Source organism: Electrophorus electricus, chromosome 11 (assembly GCF_013358815.1).
Source record: "Electrophorus electricus isolate fEleEle1 chromosome 11, fEleEle1.pri, whole genome shotgun sequence".
In the NCBI taxonomy this organism is placed as follows: Eukaryota; Metazoa; Chordata; class Actinopteri; order Gymnotiformes; family Gymnotidae; genus Electrophorus; species Electrophorus electricus.
Genome location: NC_049545.1, coordinates 10,102,501 through 10,115,462, shown reverse-complemented (window position 1 = coordinate 10,115,462; position 12,962 = coordinate 10,102,501). Strand labels below are relative to the sequence as shown.

General features: G+C 33.7%; 3 protein-coding genes across 4 annotated transcripts in view; 1 reads left to right on the top strand and 2 right to left on the bottom strand.

Moving 5' to 3' along the window:
• Positions 1-167: 167 nt before the first annotated feature.
• On the bottom strand, positions 168-6,221 carry zgc:110319 (uncharacterized protein LOC796111 homolog). Of its 2 annotated transcripts, none has more exons than XM_035531860.1 (8): positions 6,154-6,221; positions 4,996-5,090; positions 4,615-4,750; positions 4,027-4,096; positions 3,789-3,900; positions 3,525-3,588; positions 2,284-2,458; positions 168-2,149 (listed from the first exon to the last, which is right to left on the bottom strand). In XM_035531860.1, exons 1-8 carry the CDS (start codon positions 6,219-6,221, stop codon positions 2,078-2,080), a joined length of 792 nt encoding a protein of 263 aa, XP_035387753.1. In that variant the 3' UTR covers positions 168-2,077. The 2 variants fall into 2 exon arrangements, with proteins under 2 accessions (XP_035387753.1, XP_026879309.1); XM_027023508.2 differs by having other exon boundaries at positions 4,027-4,093.
• An 805-nt stretch (positions 6,222-7,026) lies between these two features.
• si:dkey-228d14.5 (uncharacterized protein LOC796266 homolog) lies at positions 7,027-11,083 on the top strand. Its single transcript, XM_027023509.2, has 7 exons — positions 7,027-7,197; positions 8,150-8,197; positions 8,319-8,390; positions 8,488-8,555; positions 8,798-8,928; positions 9,759-9,936; positions 10,332-11,083. Exons 1-7 carry the CDS (start codon positions 7,133-7,135, stop codon positions 10,517-10,519), a joined length of 750 nt encoding a protein of 249 aa, XP_026879310.2. The 5' UTR covers positions 7,027-7,132; the 3' UTR covers positions 10,520-11,083.
• A 1,071-nt stretch (positions 11,084-12,154) lies between these two features.
• The window catches only part of eif4e1c (eukaryotic translation initiation factor 4E family member 1c), a 7,756-nt gene continuing 6,948 nt past the window's right edge, over positions 12,155-12,962 (bottom strand). The window contains exon 7 of the mRNA XM_035531644.1: positions 12,155-12,962. This exon is cut by the window's right edge and continues 338 nt beyond it. The gene's annotated coding sequence lies outside the window, so the exon portion shown is untranslated.

The window sequence follows — 12,962 nt, the reverse complement described above, 5'->3', positions numbered from 1 at the left end:
AATTCAATTTTATAAGTGAACATTTTATAATCAATATTAATTGAAACGTGATTCACGTTCTTTTAAAGTAAGTAACTTGCTGCTAACGATATTTCTATCTTTTCAAAAAAGAAAATGATATTTGAAGTTTTAAGTTCAAAACAAGGAAAAGACAAGGAAAAGTTATGTTCTTATTTTGCATTATTTAATTGAATTCCAAACTCAGATATTTGATGAAATATCCACTCCAGTGTGATTCTCAAATTCTACCCTACACTAAACAGACAAGAACTTAATATTAAACAATTTAAGACACTTTTTTTCCAGGCTTATCACTATTCAGACTTTTTCTAAACTAAACCAAAAGCTTTCTGTCAAACCTATAGCATCTTAATCTGTTGTAAATAATCTTGCAGACATAAACATGTAAAATGGTAATTTAATACCTGAAAGAAATCTGGTCTAAAGAGTTCATATTTACCAAAACATCTTGCTATATCCCTGAAATCCTTCTACTGGATAACATGCACACTTGTATTCAAATGTAACAAAATAAATATTGGTGGTTTGGAAATTAAGCCTTAATTTTTTGTTAAATAGTTACAATATTGAACTTACTGATGAAGTACAATATATACCTTAATTATGAATTGCTTGAAACAAACTTTAAGATATATCTTAATTGCTTTTTCGATATTCAGTGCTCTTTTGATTTTCAGTGGATAATTTGCATTGTTGATTGAAAAGATGGCTCTATTCCCACAGCATATTTACAACCACTTGGCAGTGCAGCAGTTCTGGCTGCACTGTCAGCAATGCAATATTTGGTAATTATGAAATATATTCACATTAAATGTCAATTTCTAGACTGAATAAAATTACATTTCAAATAAATTATATTGGGTAAAATGAAAATTAAATCTAAAATGAAAACTCCAGGCTGAGTATTCATACTAAATGTTTTAAAGACTCCTATATAATGCAGGAGGTGGAGAAAATGTATTTAACAAGGACTTTAAGATGTTTATATATGTTTTGCGCTTAAACAAACACCAATTATTACTCAAATGAGTTTGGATTATTTTATACAGCTGAACTATTACATTAGCCTAAAATAAGACCTGAATGTTCAAAATAATTGCAATGCTAAATGAAACATTTAACAATGTTTAATCAAGCTGCACCCTGAAGTGAACAATTTTGCATGTTCTTCTTTAGTATACTACAACAAATCTCCCCTGAATACAAGCAAACCCATCACATTTACCAGTCAATATCCTTACCATTTATAGTGCTTGCAAATCCCTTAAAAGCAATTAAATTCCTGTCTTACAAATGTCACAGGTCTTCCCTGCCAAAAATCTTCAGTTATAATTATTTGTCATGTGATTTGCTGAACTAAACTTGCATAAGAATTTCAACCTTTGAGACCAGTATTTGGTGGAACCACCGTTTTAATTATTCATAGATAGAAGCCAATTGAAAACCAACTGAGTGCTCTTTATGACAATAATTTATATGTGCAACCATGGAGCTTTCACAGCACTGGGACTGAATATTAAGGCATTAAGAATTTTCAATTAGTAATTGAAATTGTAACGGTCACAACAATTTCTTACATAAAACCAATATCACTTTAATTTGAGGGACATGAGGGATATTTTTTTAAAACAATATGACATAGCACAACAAATCAAGGTATCATTTCTAATTCAGACAAATCTTTAAGGGGGCTGAATACTTTTACAAGGCAATTTATATGTGAATTATGATTATTTAAGGTGTTTTATTTTAATCTGCATATTTAAAAATTATTTTGTAATTTGGAATTTATTTTGTTTATATATATTCAGTTTTCTCAGGTGACTTTTCTATTGATTTACTGGTTGAAGGATTAAAACACTTGAGAAACAAGATTTTACAGCAAAGGTAAAATATACCTAGCGGTCTAAATGCATTTCAGATGGCTGTAATATAATTATCACGCTACTTTGTATGCCTGCTCAAAGTATGTTATAATTATTTTAAGATGTGACAATCCTAATTTTTACTCTGCTAGACACTGGCAATGTGAAGACAACACACACATAGTATGGGCTCATGAGTCTTGTAATTTCTGCTCCAGTTCCGAGAAGACCTTCATGCTGATTTCATGTACTTCATCTTCTACCTAAACAACAAAATAACCCCAGAAAATATAAAAATGGGTGTGACCATGACAGATAAAGTAAAAAACATGCACTACATACACTCAATGCAGTTGAGATGACAGCCAAGCTGTATTGCTCATAACTAGATTCTCACCTGCTCCACATCATCTACTTCTGGTATGTAGAATTGCAACATGTTCTGAATACCGTTTTTCAGTGTAACCGAGGAGCTGGGACAACCCGTGCAAGAGCCAACCAGTTTCAGCTTCACTGTGCCTTCAACAAAGCCCTTAAAGATGACATCACCGCCATCTTCCTGTACAGTGGGCCTAAGAGGCAGGGAACATTAATTTCCATTCTACTGTATTGTCTGAACTAAAATAATTAGCATCTAAACACAAAAGTCTGATGGATATTGTTCCAGGAAACAATGTTTACATTTCCAGAATTGGCCAATACATTTTCTTACAGGTCGTGAGGAACATTATATTAGCTTCCAAAACAAAGTCTAAGTGTTTTTAAGAATAAACATATTACATCATGTCATCATGAGTCACTTAAATGACAAGGCATTGTGTATCTATGACATTACAGAGAAGTGGGCATTTTATATATATATATATATATATATATATATATATATATATATATATATATATATATATATATATATATGTATATATATATATATCTATATCTATATATATATATATATATATATATATATATATATCTGTATCTGTATCTATATCTATATCTGTATCTATATCTGTATCTATATCTATATCTATATCTGTATCTATATCTATATCTGTATCTATATCTATATATATCTATATCTGTATCTATATCTATATATCTATATCTATATCTGTATCTATATATATATATATATATATATATATATATATATATATATATATATATATATATATATATAGAGAGAGAGAGAGAGAGAGAGAGAGAGAGAGAGAGAGAGAGATATACACACACACACACACACACATTTATTTTTTTAACACTCCTTAATCTTTCCCACAATACTATTTTCACAAAAGCTATAATAGTAAATTAATAATCCCAGAATTTTCCATTTTATACTATTTAAACACACCAACAAATCAAAGACATTCTTTGTGAGTGTTCTGTAACCATATCTTTGACCCAATAATAAAGAAAGATGTCATTTAAAACTGATATGGAAATACCAATTTCTCAATTTTTAGACCAATATGTAGCATATAATTGCAATATGACAAGATTTCCTTATTGTCATATATAAATTTCTCAGTATGCCTACATGTAACCAAGGATTGGCTATGGTGATGTGATTTTTGGCAAACTAGCCAAAGTAGCCCTTCCCTCAAAGCAACATTATTTCAAAATATGGATTACCTGATTCGAGTGTCTAAAAGCTCTTTAATCATTGAGACAATGTCATCATCCTCCTCCAAGACACCTTCAAAATAAAAATAAAAAAATAAAAATGTTAAAAATGCACTGGACATAGTAAAATGACCAGGTTACTACAGAGAGTTACAAAAACAGGTGAAAAGAATATGGTTAACCAATTTAATGCAAAATTTTCATCCAGTCATTGCTTGAGTATGATATGAACCAACAGAGCAGTTCCACTTCACTGTGTAGGAATTTACTTACTACTCTCTGGATTCGTCACTCCAGTTGTGACAGGTTCTCCATCCTCAAAGAATTTAGTGATGATTTCAATTGCATGGTGTTTAATGTCTGTCCACTGCATATCATCATCCATCTTAGGAGCCAATCAAATACAAATACAAAATATATAAGGTATTCACCAATTTATCCACTGTCATCTATTCTAACACAATCAATATTACAAGCATTAATTCATGTAACATCTGTGCTTGATGGGTACCTTAGTAAGTGTGATAAAATCTGGACCAAAAAACACTCTCTTTACCCCTTTGATCTGAAAAAGATTTCTGCTAATGCAACATAAATATAAATTAAGGAATAAATATTAAGAAACACAGTCCATATTCTTGCATGTTTTGTGTATAAGAGAGGACAAAAAGAACTCAAATCAGTTATCAACGAAATTCCAGACACACATTAAGACAGTACTTGCTGTTTCTGCACTCTAGTGACATCAAAAGGACAAGGACAATATGAGTGAGAATAATTTTAACTGATAAGTACAGATAAGCTTCCCTGGATTCTCAGATGGGGTGGAAGGGTCTGACATCAATGTCATAGCTCTTATAATCACAAGTCGATATACTTTCAGTCACAAAATGTTAATCTAAACAGGTCTCTTTTGAAGTGTCACAGAAAATGTATTCACAGATTAGAAAGTAGCAAAGCATAAATTTGTTTAACAGGCTAGTTTCCCAGAGCCAGACTAAGGCCAAAAAGAATTTCCACTGCTTATTTACCATTGGCACTGCAGTAAATCCAAGACTTTGCTTAATCCATGCCCAAGGAAATGGCCCATAGGTCTTACCTTGCTAAAGATGAACACTCAGCAGAACTAGAAGTCGGGAAATCTAAAGTTCCTTTCCCCACCACAGGCTTTCCAGGAAGAAACTTCAAACTGCAGGGATTTGGTGTATCTTCTGTCAAAACTGACAGCCATCGCACTGCAAAAACAAAGCATGTCACCTTCAGAAAGCCACTAGGGTATAATCTGGTAAAATAAAAGTGCAGGGAACCTAAAATCCATCTACTAATTTAAGCATTTCAGTATATAATCTAGGCTATTAAACTGCTTGGCCAATGAAGCATAGGTGAACAGTAAAATTAAACCAGTGATCAGATATATAAAACTGAGCTGAAGCTGGCTTTTGGCATGAAATATGTAGGACAGTTGCAATAAGTGTCACACCTAAGAATGATTTGTCAGTTGGCTGTTGGTGCTGAAATCTGTGCTTTTTAGCCAAGCACATGGAGTAGGACTGACTCCTCTCTTTGACTGAAAACCTACAGAGAAAATAGAAAGGGAATTTTCAGATGCCTTTAGATAAGCTAATAGTTATAATAGCCATGAATAGGATTTCCTTGTTCCTCTAATGTACTAAAAGGCACAATCAGAGAGTACAGAACAACAAACGTGACAAGCCTGATGAAATGTGTAAATTATTAAGGAATAAAATTAAGGAAGAGTTTGGGGGAGGGTACCCTTCTTAAACTCATAATCAAAGCATATCCTAAGTCAGTGAAGGTGAAAAAGTTGTACCTATTGTGCAACAAGAGGAATGCAGTTGTGTTTGGCAGGTCAGTGTTAATACTGTAAAGTATATGGAAAAACCTGTTTGCTTCAGCATTTCCTGATTAGTGTCTAAACATTTTTGAACTAAACGTTAAAAAAACTAAAATGGCAAATATTTCATACAGAGGAATTCAGACACATCTGCTAATTATTCAATGGTCAGAAGTGCTATTATATGGGACACACAGACTTGTTACTTATCATTTCTTTTACAAAGCTACAAAGATAAACAACTACAAACAGAACGTTTTATGTTGTAGATACGTGGACAGTTTTACTCGGAAATTTAAAATACGTCAGCTATCTAGGAAGTAACATTTTAACTGCCGATCTAACTACCTAAACATCAGGCTAGACGGTCTTAACATTTTGATGTTATTTATCTTGGGTAGCTAGCTAACCCTAGTATGTTTAGCTCAGGAGGTATCGCCGGCAAAACACATTTGCCGTTTATAATACGATTAAAACACGACTACTCGGCATCGAACTAAGGAGCGTGGCAACCGAACCATTTCAAAATCGTTTGTTTGCCATATAGCTCGATATAGCTATTTGATAGTGTTCGTGGGCACAAAGCTTATTCTTCTTAGACGATCATCTAGTTAGCCAAGTTAGCTATCGTGATCTCTATCATAGATAGCCATAGCTAGCTATGTATGTTGAGTTTTCATTAATTATCGTTACCGAATAGTAATCACTCTTTCTATATGGGATATCGGAGAAGTTAAAAAGTGTTTCTAAATGCCTAGATAATTTGATTGTTTTATTACAGACCTAATTTGTTGCGAAGATATCTGTAACCGTAAAAGTTGCAACAGATTCCATCTCACATGCGCCGCCATTACGTTTGTTTTGAAATTAAGGACCCAAAGTTAGTAGCTAGCTAGAATTTTATCTCCTGATAAATTATATCATATATTATATTATTATATAATTATAATAATAATAATAATAATAATAATAATAATAATAATAACAATAATAGGGAAAAAATATCAGAAAACAACAAAAGCTCAAAATACCTCAAAAATAACGTTTTTAAATTTACGACTATATGTTTTGTTCTGTTCTGTTCACGTGGCATTTGATTAGCCACCTACTTGCGGGGCTTAATAAATCACTAATGTTGGCTTAATTGATTTGATCTACCTACCTACCTGTCAAATAAAAATAAGTTTTGTTAAATAGTTTATTACTTTCCCAATATCTGTTGATTAACATTTCGCTGGTATTCCGTGTTAGACATCTAAGACGATGTTTTATGCATTGAAAAAGCTATGTTTAATACGTTTATTAATTTTATTCTTTTGTTTTTTTCTTCCAGTATATGCATTTTCAGAGATAAAAAGGAAACTCACTGTATTAACATAATTTATCACTCTGTAATTGGATCCTAAATATGAATAGGCAATAGGTTTAAGCAAACATTGAGATAAGGCTGAGTTGACCCAGCCCAAATTTCTTCATGGTTGTTTTCTGACAAGGCAAAGTGCTGCAAGGAGGGGTTAGAGGGGGAAATTACATTTAAAGCTGAAAGGTAAGAATGCAGTCAGGGTGGTGTAAGACATGGCAAAGAGTGTTCTCTTCTGGAGTAAAGTTTTTCTGTGCATATTTAGTTGATGACAAGAGGAACATGATGAACTTGATGTAGCAGTTAACTGGGTAATTTACACTTGGAAGAGAGTTTTAGAAGATCTCAACAGCATCTCTTCTGAATCTCTTCTGAATCCTTCAGAATCTCGGCCCAAAGAATATGGGCATCTGGATTATTTTACCCATCTCACTCTCTGCTGTCTCAGTCATCGGGTGCTGGGTGGTGTAAGTTAAAGTCTATCTTTCTCTTAGCAGTAAAATTTGGTACATGGTGAATATGTGTTCCATTCTCCTTTGGTATATTAAAATGGTTGTGCTTCCTTCAATAACTACAAATATCGAGAGTGAACAGGACGGATATGCTTTTTATAGGAAAAATGTATTTAAAAATCATTGGAAACAGAGAATTGCATAAATGCATTCTTTTAGAACTGTAATTTAGATTTACATATTAGATTGTAACATCATTTAATGCTAAGAACTATTTAGTTAACAATTTCTGTTGACAGTGACAGTGCTAGTTAGGGCTGCTGTATAACAAGCTCACCAAGATCCAAAAATGGTATGAATGTAAGGCTAACATGTTATGTCCTCTATGTAGTTACAGTACCAGGAAACACACTACCATAAAACATGATTTGTCAACTAAAGGTTTCCTTGCAGTTGGAATTACTTATTGGAATTTGGAGAGCGAGAGCGAGCGAGAGCGAGAGCGAGCGAGAGCGAGAGCGAGAGAGAGAGAGAGCGAGAGAGAGAGAGAGAGAGAGAGAGAGAGAGAGAGAGAGAGATTCAAAATTGCAGTGAAGTACACAAGGTTTCCAGAAACAGAGGTCCTTTCTCTCGCACTTGGAACTTCTCACTGGAATTTACACACATGTGAATATATTAATTTAAGTGAGTAGTTAGTATCCTCTAATTTCCTTATAATATCACCCATTTCTGACATTAAGGGTAACTGTGTACTTCTGATTCAGTCACTGTCAATGAGTTCCGGGTTATTTATTAAACCGTTCATGCTACACACCTCTGTTCTGGTGTGAGCATAGTTTATTGGAAATAATAAATTAAACTGTATGCTGGAAGAAAAGTCAAAACAAGGTACTGTGGAATGAAAAGTATAATAGCTGTCTTCATTTAGTCACATTTATCTTTGTTATATCATGCTTCTTTTGTGCAGATATGGACTTGCATTACACTACGACCATGTCTGTCCACTTAGTAACTGGTATGTGATAGTTATTCTTAAAGGAATCAAATTCAAAACTCACATTTTCATGACTTAAAATCTTTCATCATATCAACATACCTTCTCCTTTTGCTGTATTTATTTTAAAATCTCTGTCCAGGGAATACAGAAACTCATGTCTGCCAAATGAAACAGGGATTTGTTGCACACATAAAAATGTCCCTACCATAAGGTTAGCCAGATCTTTTTTTTCTCTACTTTGTATTTGCCATTACCTGTCTAATTCCTGTTGTTTGATAATATCTGTTGTTATTTTTATTAAATTACAGTACAAGTGGGTCATATTTTCCAGAGAACTCCCTTTTTAGTGCTACGATCAATGCTGGTTCATTCTTATGTGAGTAAACCAGTTGTTTCTTTGTACTAAATCAGTCAGTATTTTATAAAACATGTCTTCAAGCTCTGAATTCACAGATGTGTGGGCATGTTATTTTTTAAGATCAATGAAATAGGGGAATTGTGAAGTGAAAGTATATGAATACCAAGTTGATTTATAATTATGGCTAAGAAACAATAAACCAAATATGAAATAAGGCAAGAAAATCCCCGTTACCCTGTATCCTTCTTTCTTTTTTGTAGTCCTGGTTTTCTGTATTTTCCATCATGCACATGTCCTGGACCGAAGCAGCATGCACTCCCTTCTTAGTAAATTTGCTGTGGTATTTGGCTCTGTCACAGCCATCGGTGCTTTTGTGGCTGCAAACTGCAATGTAAGTACAAAAATAAAAAGTTTTTCTATAAAGTATTTCTTAACTGGTTTATGTCACCCAAATAAAGCAGAAAAATATTTTAGCCCTCATCTATATGGATTTCTGTAAAAGAATGTGAAATGCTGGATATTCTACCTATTTATATGGTGGTATTTTTCAGATTCAAATATAAGAAACCCATTGGGCAGATTTGCTTAAGCATTTAGTTTATTTAAAAAAAAGAACAGCGTTACTGTAGATCTAATTTTACATAATGAATCATTCCTTGCTGAGTCAGTGGCAAGGCCTGGAGTAACAAATCCTACTCCTACAGATGTGCATTCCTGCTGTCTAGTCTTTAACCTAATGCAGCTAATAATCAGTAGAAGATTAAAGTTTCTTGTCTGTTGTATGTGCCAGTAGCTCCAAGAAGCCATGGTGAAAGCCTGGTGAATGACTTTGACCAAAATTACCTGGGTTCGTGATTTTACACAAAGTGATTTTGCACATATTTCTTTCAGTTCTCTTCAATCTTAAATTATAACTCAGGGTGTAACCAAAACATAAAATGTGCCTGAACAGGTTTTTAAAGATATGCAACAACTGTGTGTGTGTGTGTGGGGGGGGGTATTGCAGTATTTGAGTAGAAGTAATACACTATGTATGGTACACTAAAAACTCAGTATGTCTTATTTGTTCACTTACACTGTATGCAGTTCCAAATCACAGCTGTATATGGCAGCATTGTTGGAATTGTTGGCAATATAAATCACATGGCAAAACCCCATATGTAAAAATGATGGTTAAATGTAAGAACATGACTGTACAAACATATTGTGTTCATCTTGTAGCCGACAGAGCTGGAGCTGCTGCATAACCTAGGTGCTGCTCTGAGCTTTGTGTGTGTCTGCATCTATACTGCCCTGCTGACCTCTCTGACCAGCCGTTGTGCACTCACTGGGCTGGAGCACTTCCTCTACCCCTTACGCATCATCTCCAGCAGCATCCAGGTCATAATGACCATTCTCTGTATCCTATTAGTGCCAGTATAAGATGGCATATGCCACTGGTAAAGACAAGTCACACAGAATATGGACCTTGGATCATTTATAGTTTATAGACAGATAATTACTTTAGGTACTCAATATAGATATTTTAATAACATCAGAAAAAAATATTACATAACAATACTACAGAACTGTAGTAGAAATATTTTTAAAACATAGAAGGGTCATATAAGCCCATGAGCCATGAAACTACCTTAGTCAAGACTTCCTGTTGCTTTTCCAAGCCTTGTTTCCTGCCTAGTAATGCTCATGTCAGTCATAATCATTTTGCAGATGAAATGTACAGAGAATAAAATTACATGGTACTTCAAAAACAATTTTCTTTATACCTTGTTCCTTAACCTTTGCTTGTGTCAGACTGCATTTTCTTTGTTCAAAAGGAGGACTACTACAAGCACATCTCTGCCATCTTTGAGTGGACACTCACCATGAATCTGGAGCTCTTTGAACTCAGTTTTGCTCTGGAGTTTTACTCTTTCTCCTCATCAATGCTTTCAGTACTACTTGAAGTAAGAGATGAAGACAAGCCTCTCATTTTGTCCTGAGGGTTGTCATTTTGTCTGCATCAGATTACTTAAACCAAACGCTTGACATTCTGGAATGTCATTCTGCAAACATGCAAATACATTTGTGTAATTTTAAAAAATATTTACAAATGCAGTCCTTGACCCTGGTTGGAGACATCTGCTGGCAGTGTTTCTGTAAATGACAAAGCACAAGCAGGGCAAATAGGAGCATGTTCACATTATATATATATAAAAGTGTATATGGTGGGAAAGACCAAGGAAAAAATATAGTGCCTGTTGAGAACGTCTTTACCTCATATAAATGGAATGTCAAACATAGTGTGTGCAGTATTTTGTTCAGTACTGTGTAATAAATTCTAGGCATATCACAAAGTTGTGTGGGGCAACATCATTCAGAAACTCTGTATTGCAAATCTACACTGTGCTTGGCCAACAGAAGGCACTGGAGAGTTCAACTTTGCCATCTATGGTTATAAAATGTCTTCCACATGAGACTAGGGTGCTGAAATGTTGCAGTTTAGTAAACAACAACCATTTTAACCATTTAGTTGTATCTGTGACATTTTGGTGTTGGTACCAAAATTGCTACGTTATTGTTGACGTTCAAATAAATTGTTTCTTGTTTTTGGAATATTTTGTGATATGCACTAAGATCATAGTCCTTATTAAAGGGTTGGTACTCAATTTATTTAAAGGTATTCTTTAGTATTTGTGAAATAAACAACATTGAAATCAAGATCTCTCTCTTGTATACCTATGGTTAAAATGTTAATTTGAGGAAATTCAGGCTTGTTACAAAAAAGGATTTACATGGTTTTAGGTTAAGTATGCATAATGTGATGTCTTGTTTCACTAAAGGATTTGTAATCTGAAGAGATTTGCAGGCACAAGCAGTGATCCACCTTACGATCTTTTTTTGTAGTCCAACAACTTATCCATTCAAATAACACTACTACTGAAGCATAGCCACTAATAACTTTCTGCAAGCCAGAGGCAGAGCCAAGGATGCTCTTTCAGTTTCTGACTAGAAATTTAAATAGAAAATACCAGAGAAATGTTTAGATGGATTCACCACATACAATGGATTCATAATGCTTTTAGACCATTAAGTGTGTTGCAGTTTAAATTTTAAAACAAAAGGCTTTATCATTATGCTATCAATATATAAATGTAAATTTCAGTGTAGTAAATAGCGTTTAAACATTTACCTACTGTTTTTTAAACATTTTCATGGGTCATTCAAAACAACTCACTCGCACATTATAATATTCAGCACTCTAGATACATTTTTCAAATCATTTTCTTCATTCCTTGATGGAATCAGAATTGCACCTTATATACCAACTGAACATTGCTTTTGGTCCAAAACACCAGTCAGTCAATAGTTGGTTATGCTTCCTTATTTTCTATAAACTAGAACCTGCTCAAAATTTAAAACAGCATTCAATAGATTGAAGGATTTTTTTTTATTTTCTCTACAACCTATATTTACAGTGACATTTATATATGGTCAAACAGGCTTGTGTGTGTGATGTATGGCATGAAAAACACTAACTGTTCAGACTGAGGAACTAAAGTGTCAGGGAATAGAGAGTAATAGATGTGTCATACACTGATGTCAGGCTAATTACACAACAGTGACTTACATTTAGAATTTTTTAAAAAGGATTTTAATACTGTGTGCACTGACAAGAAACAGCACAATCATTCTGTTAATGCAAAGCACTTGACCTTTACTTGAAACAAAGTAATGTACATCCTGAAATCTGATATATTATGAGCAAAATAATTCACAATGAATATACTCTTCATTTGAATTCACCTAGAGTGGCATAAACTAGAAAATGTTTAGAATGTCATTAAGATGTGAAAGGTGAAATGTACACCTAAAAAGTTGAATGTATAGCCATTTACTGTAAAAAATGTTCCATATTTAAGCAGTAGTTCACATAGCTAACTTTAAAAAGAACAGGAAGAAGGGAAAAAGTTGATTTTCAGTCATTCTCTCACCAAGTAGTTCAGCTGCAATGCATATACTGTATTTCATAAATAGATATGGGGTTAACAAAAGCTGAAAACAGGTCTACAAGCAAGATTCCACAATTTCAGCATAGCTGAAACAATAAATGGTCACACATCCAAATTCCAAACTTGGAGAGCAACCAAAGCTGATCTGTTACAAACCTTTAAAATAGACACTCTGCAGGCACCTCTGCATCTGCTGTTCATGCCAAACACCTCCAACCAATGCATCTTAAGAGTCATGGCCCAAAAAACTTGTGTGGATTAAGTTGTCGACATTTTTTTTCCCTTGTGGGTGAAACTTTTCTTAACAAGAAATATAAGAAAAAGAAAGGTTAAAGGAAAGTATTGTGTATCTTCAGTCTAAGCCTTAGAACCTTTTCAGCTAGGAAAGTTTTATTAGTTCAACTCTTGAATCCTTAAACATGGTCTAGCTCGA

Bases quoted from the DNA above. Each gene is read 5' to 3' on its own strand.
- zgc:110319 (XM_035531860.1), bottom strand. From the start codon at position 6,221: ATGGCGGCGCATGTGAGATGGAATCTGTTGCAACTTTTACGGTTACAG. The intron at 2,459-3,524 runs GTAATCCATATT...CCTGCCTCTTAG, and splicing joins CTTTTAGACACTCGAATCAG to GCCCACTGTACAGGAAGATG. The intron at 2,150-2,283 runs GTGAGAATCTAG...TTTGTTGTTTAG, and splicing joins AAGTAGATGATGTGGAGCAG to GTAGAAGATGAAGTACATGA.
- si:dkey-228d14.5 (XM_027023509.2), top strand. From the start codon at position 7,133: ATGGGCATCTGGATTATTTTACCCATCTCACTCTCTGCTGTCTCAGTC. The intron at 7,198-8,149 runs GTAAGTTAAAGT...TCTTTTGTGCAG, and splicing joins GTCATCGGGTGCTGGGTGGT to ATATGGACTTGCATTACACT. The intron at 9,937-10,331 runs GTATCCTATTAG...TGCTTGTGTCAG, and splicing joins GGTCATAATGACCATTCTCT to ACTGCATTTTCTTTGTTCAA.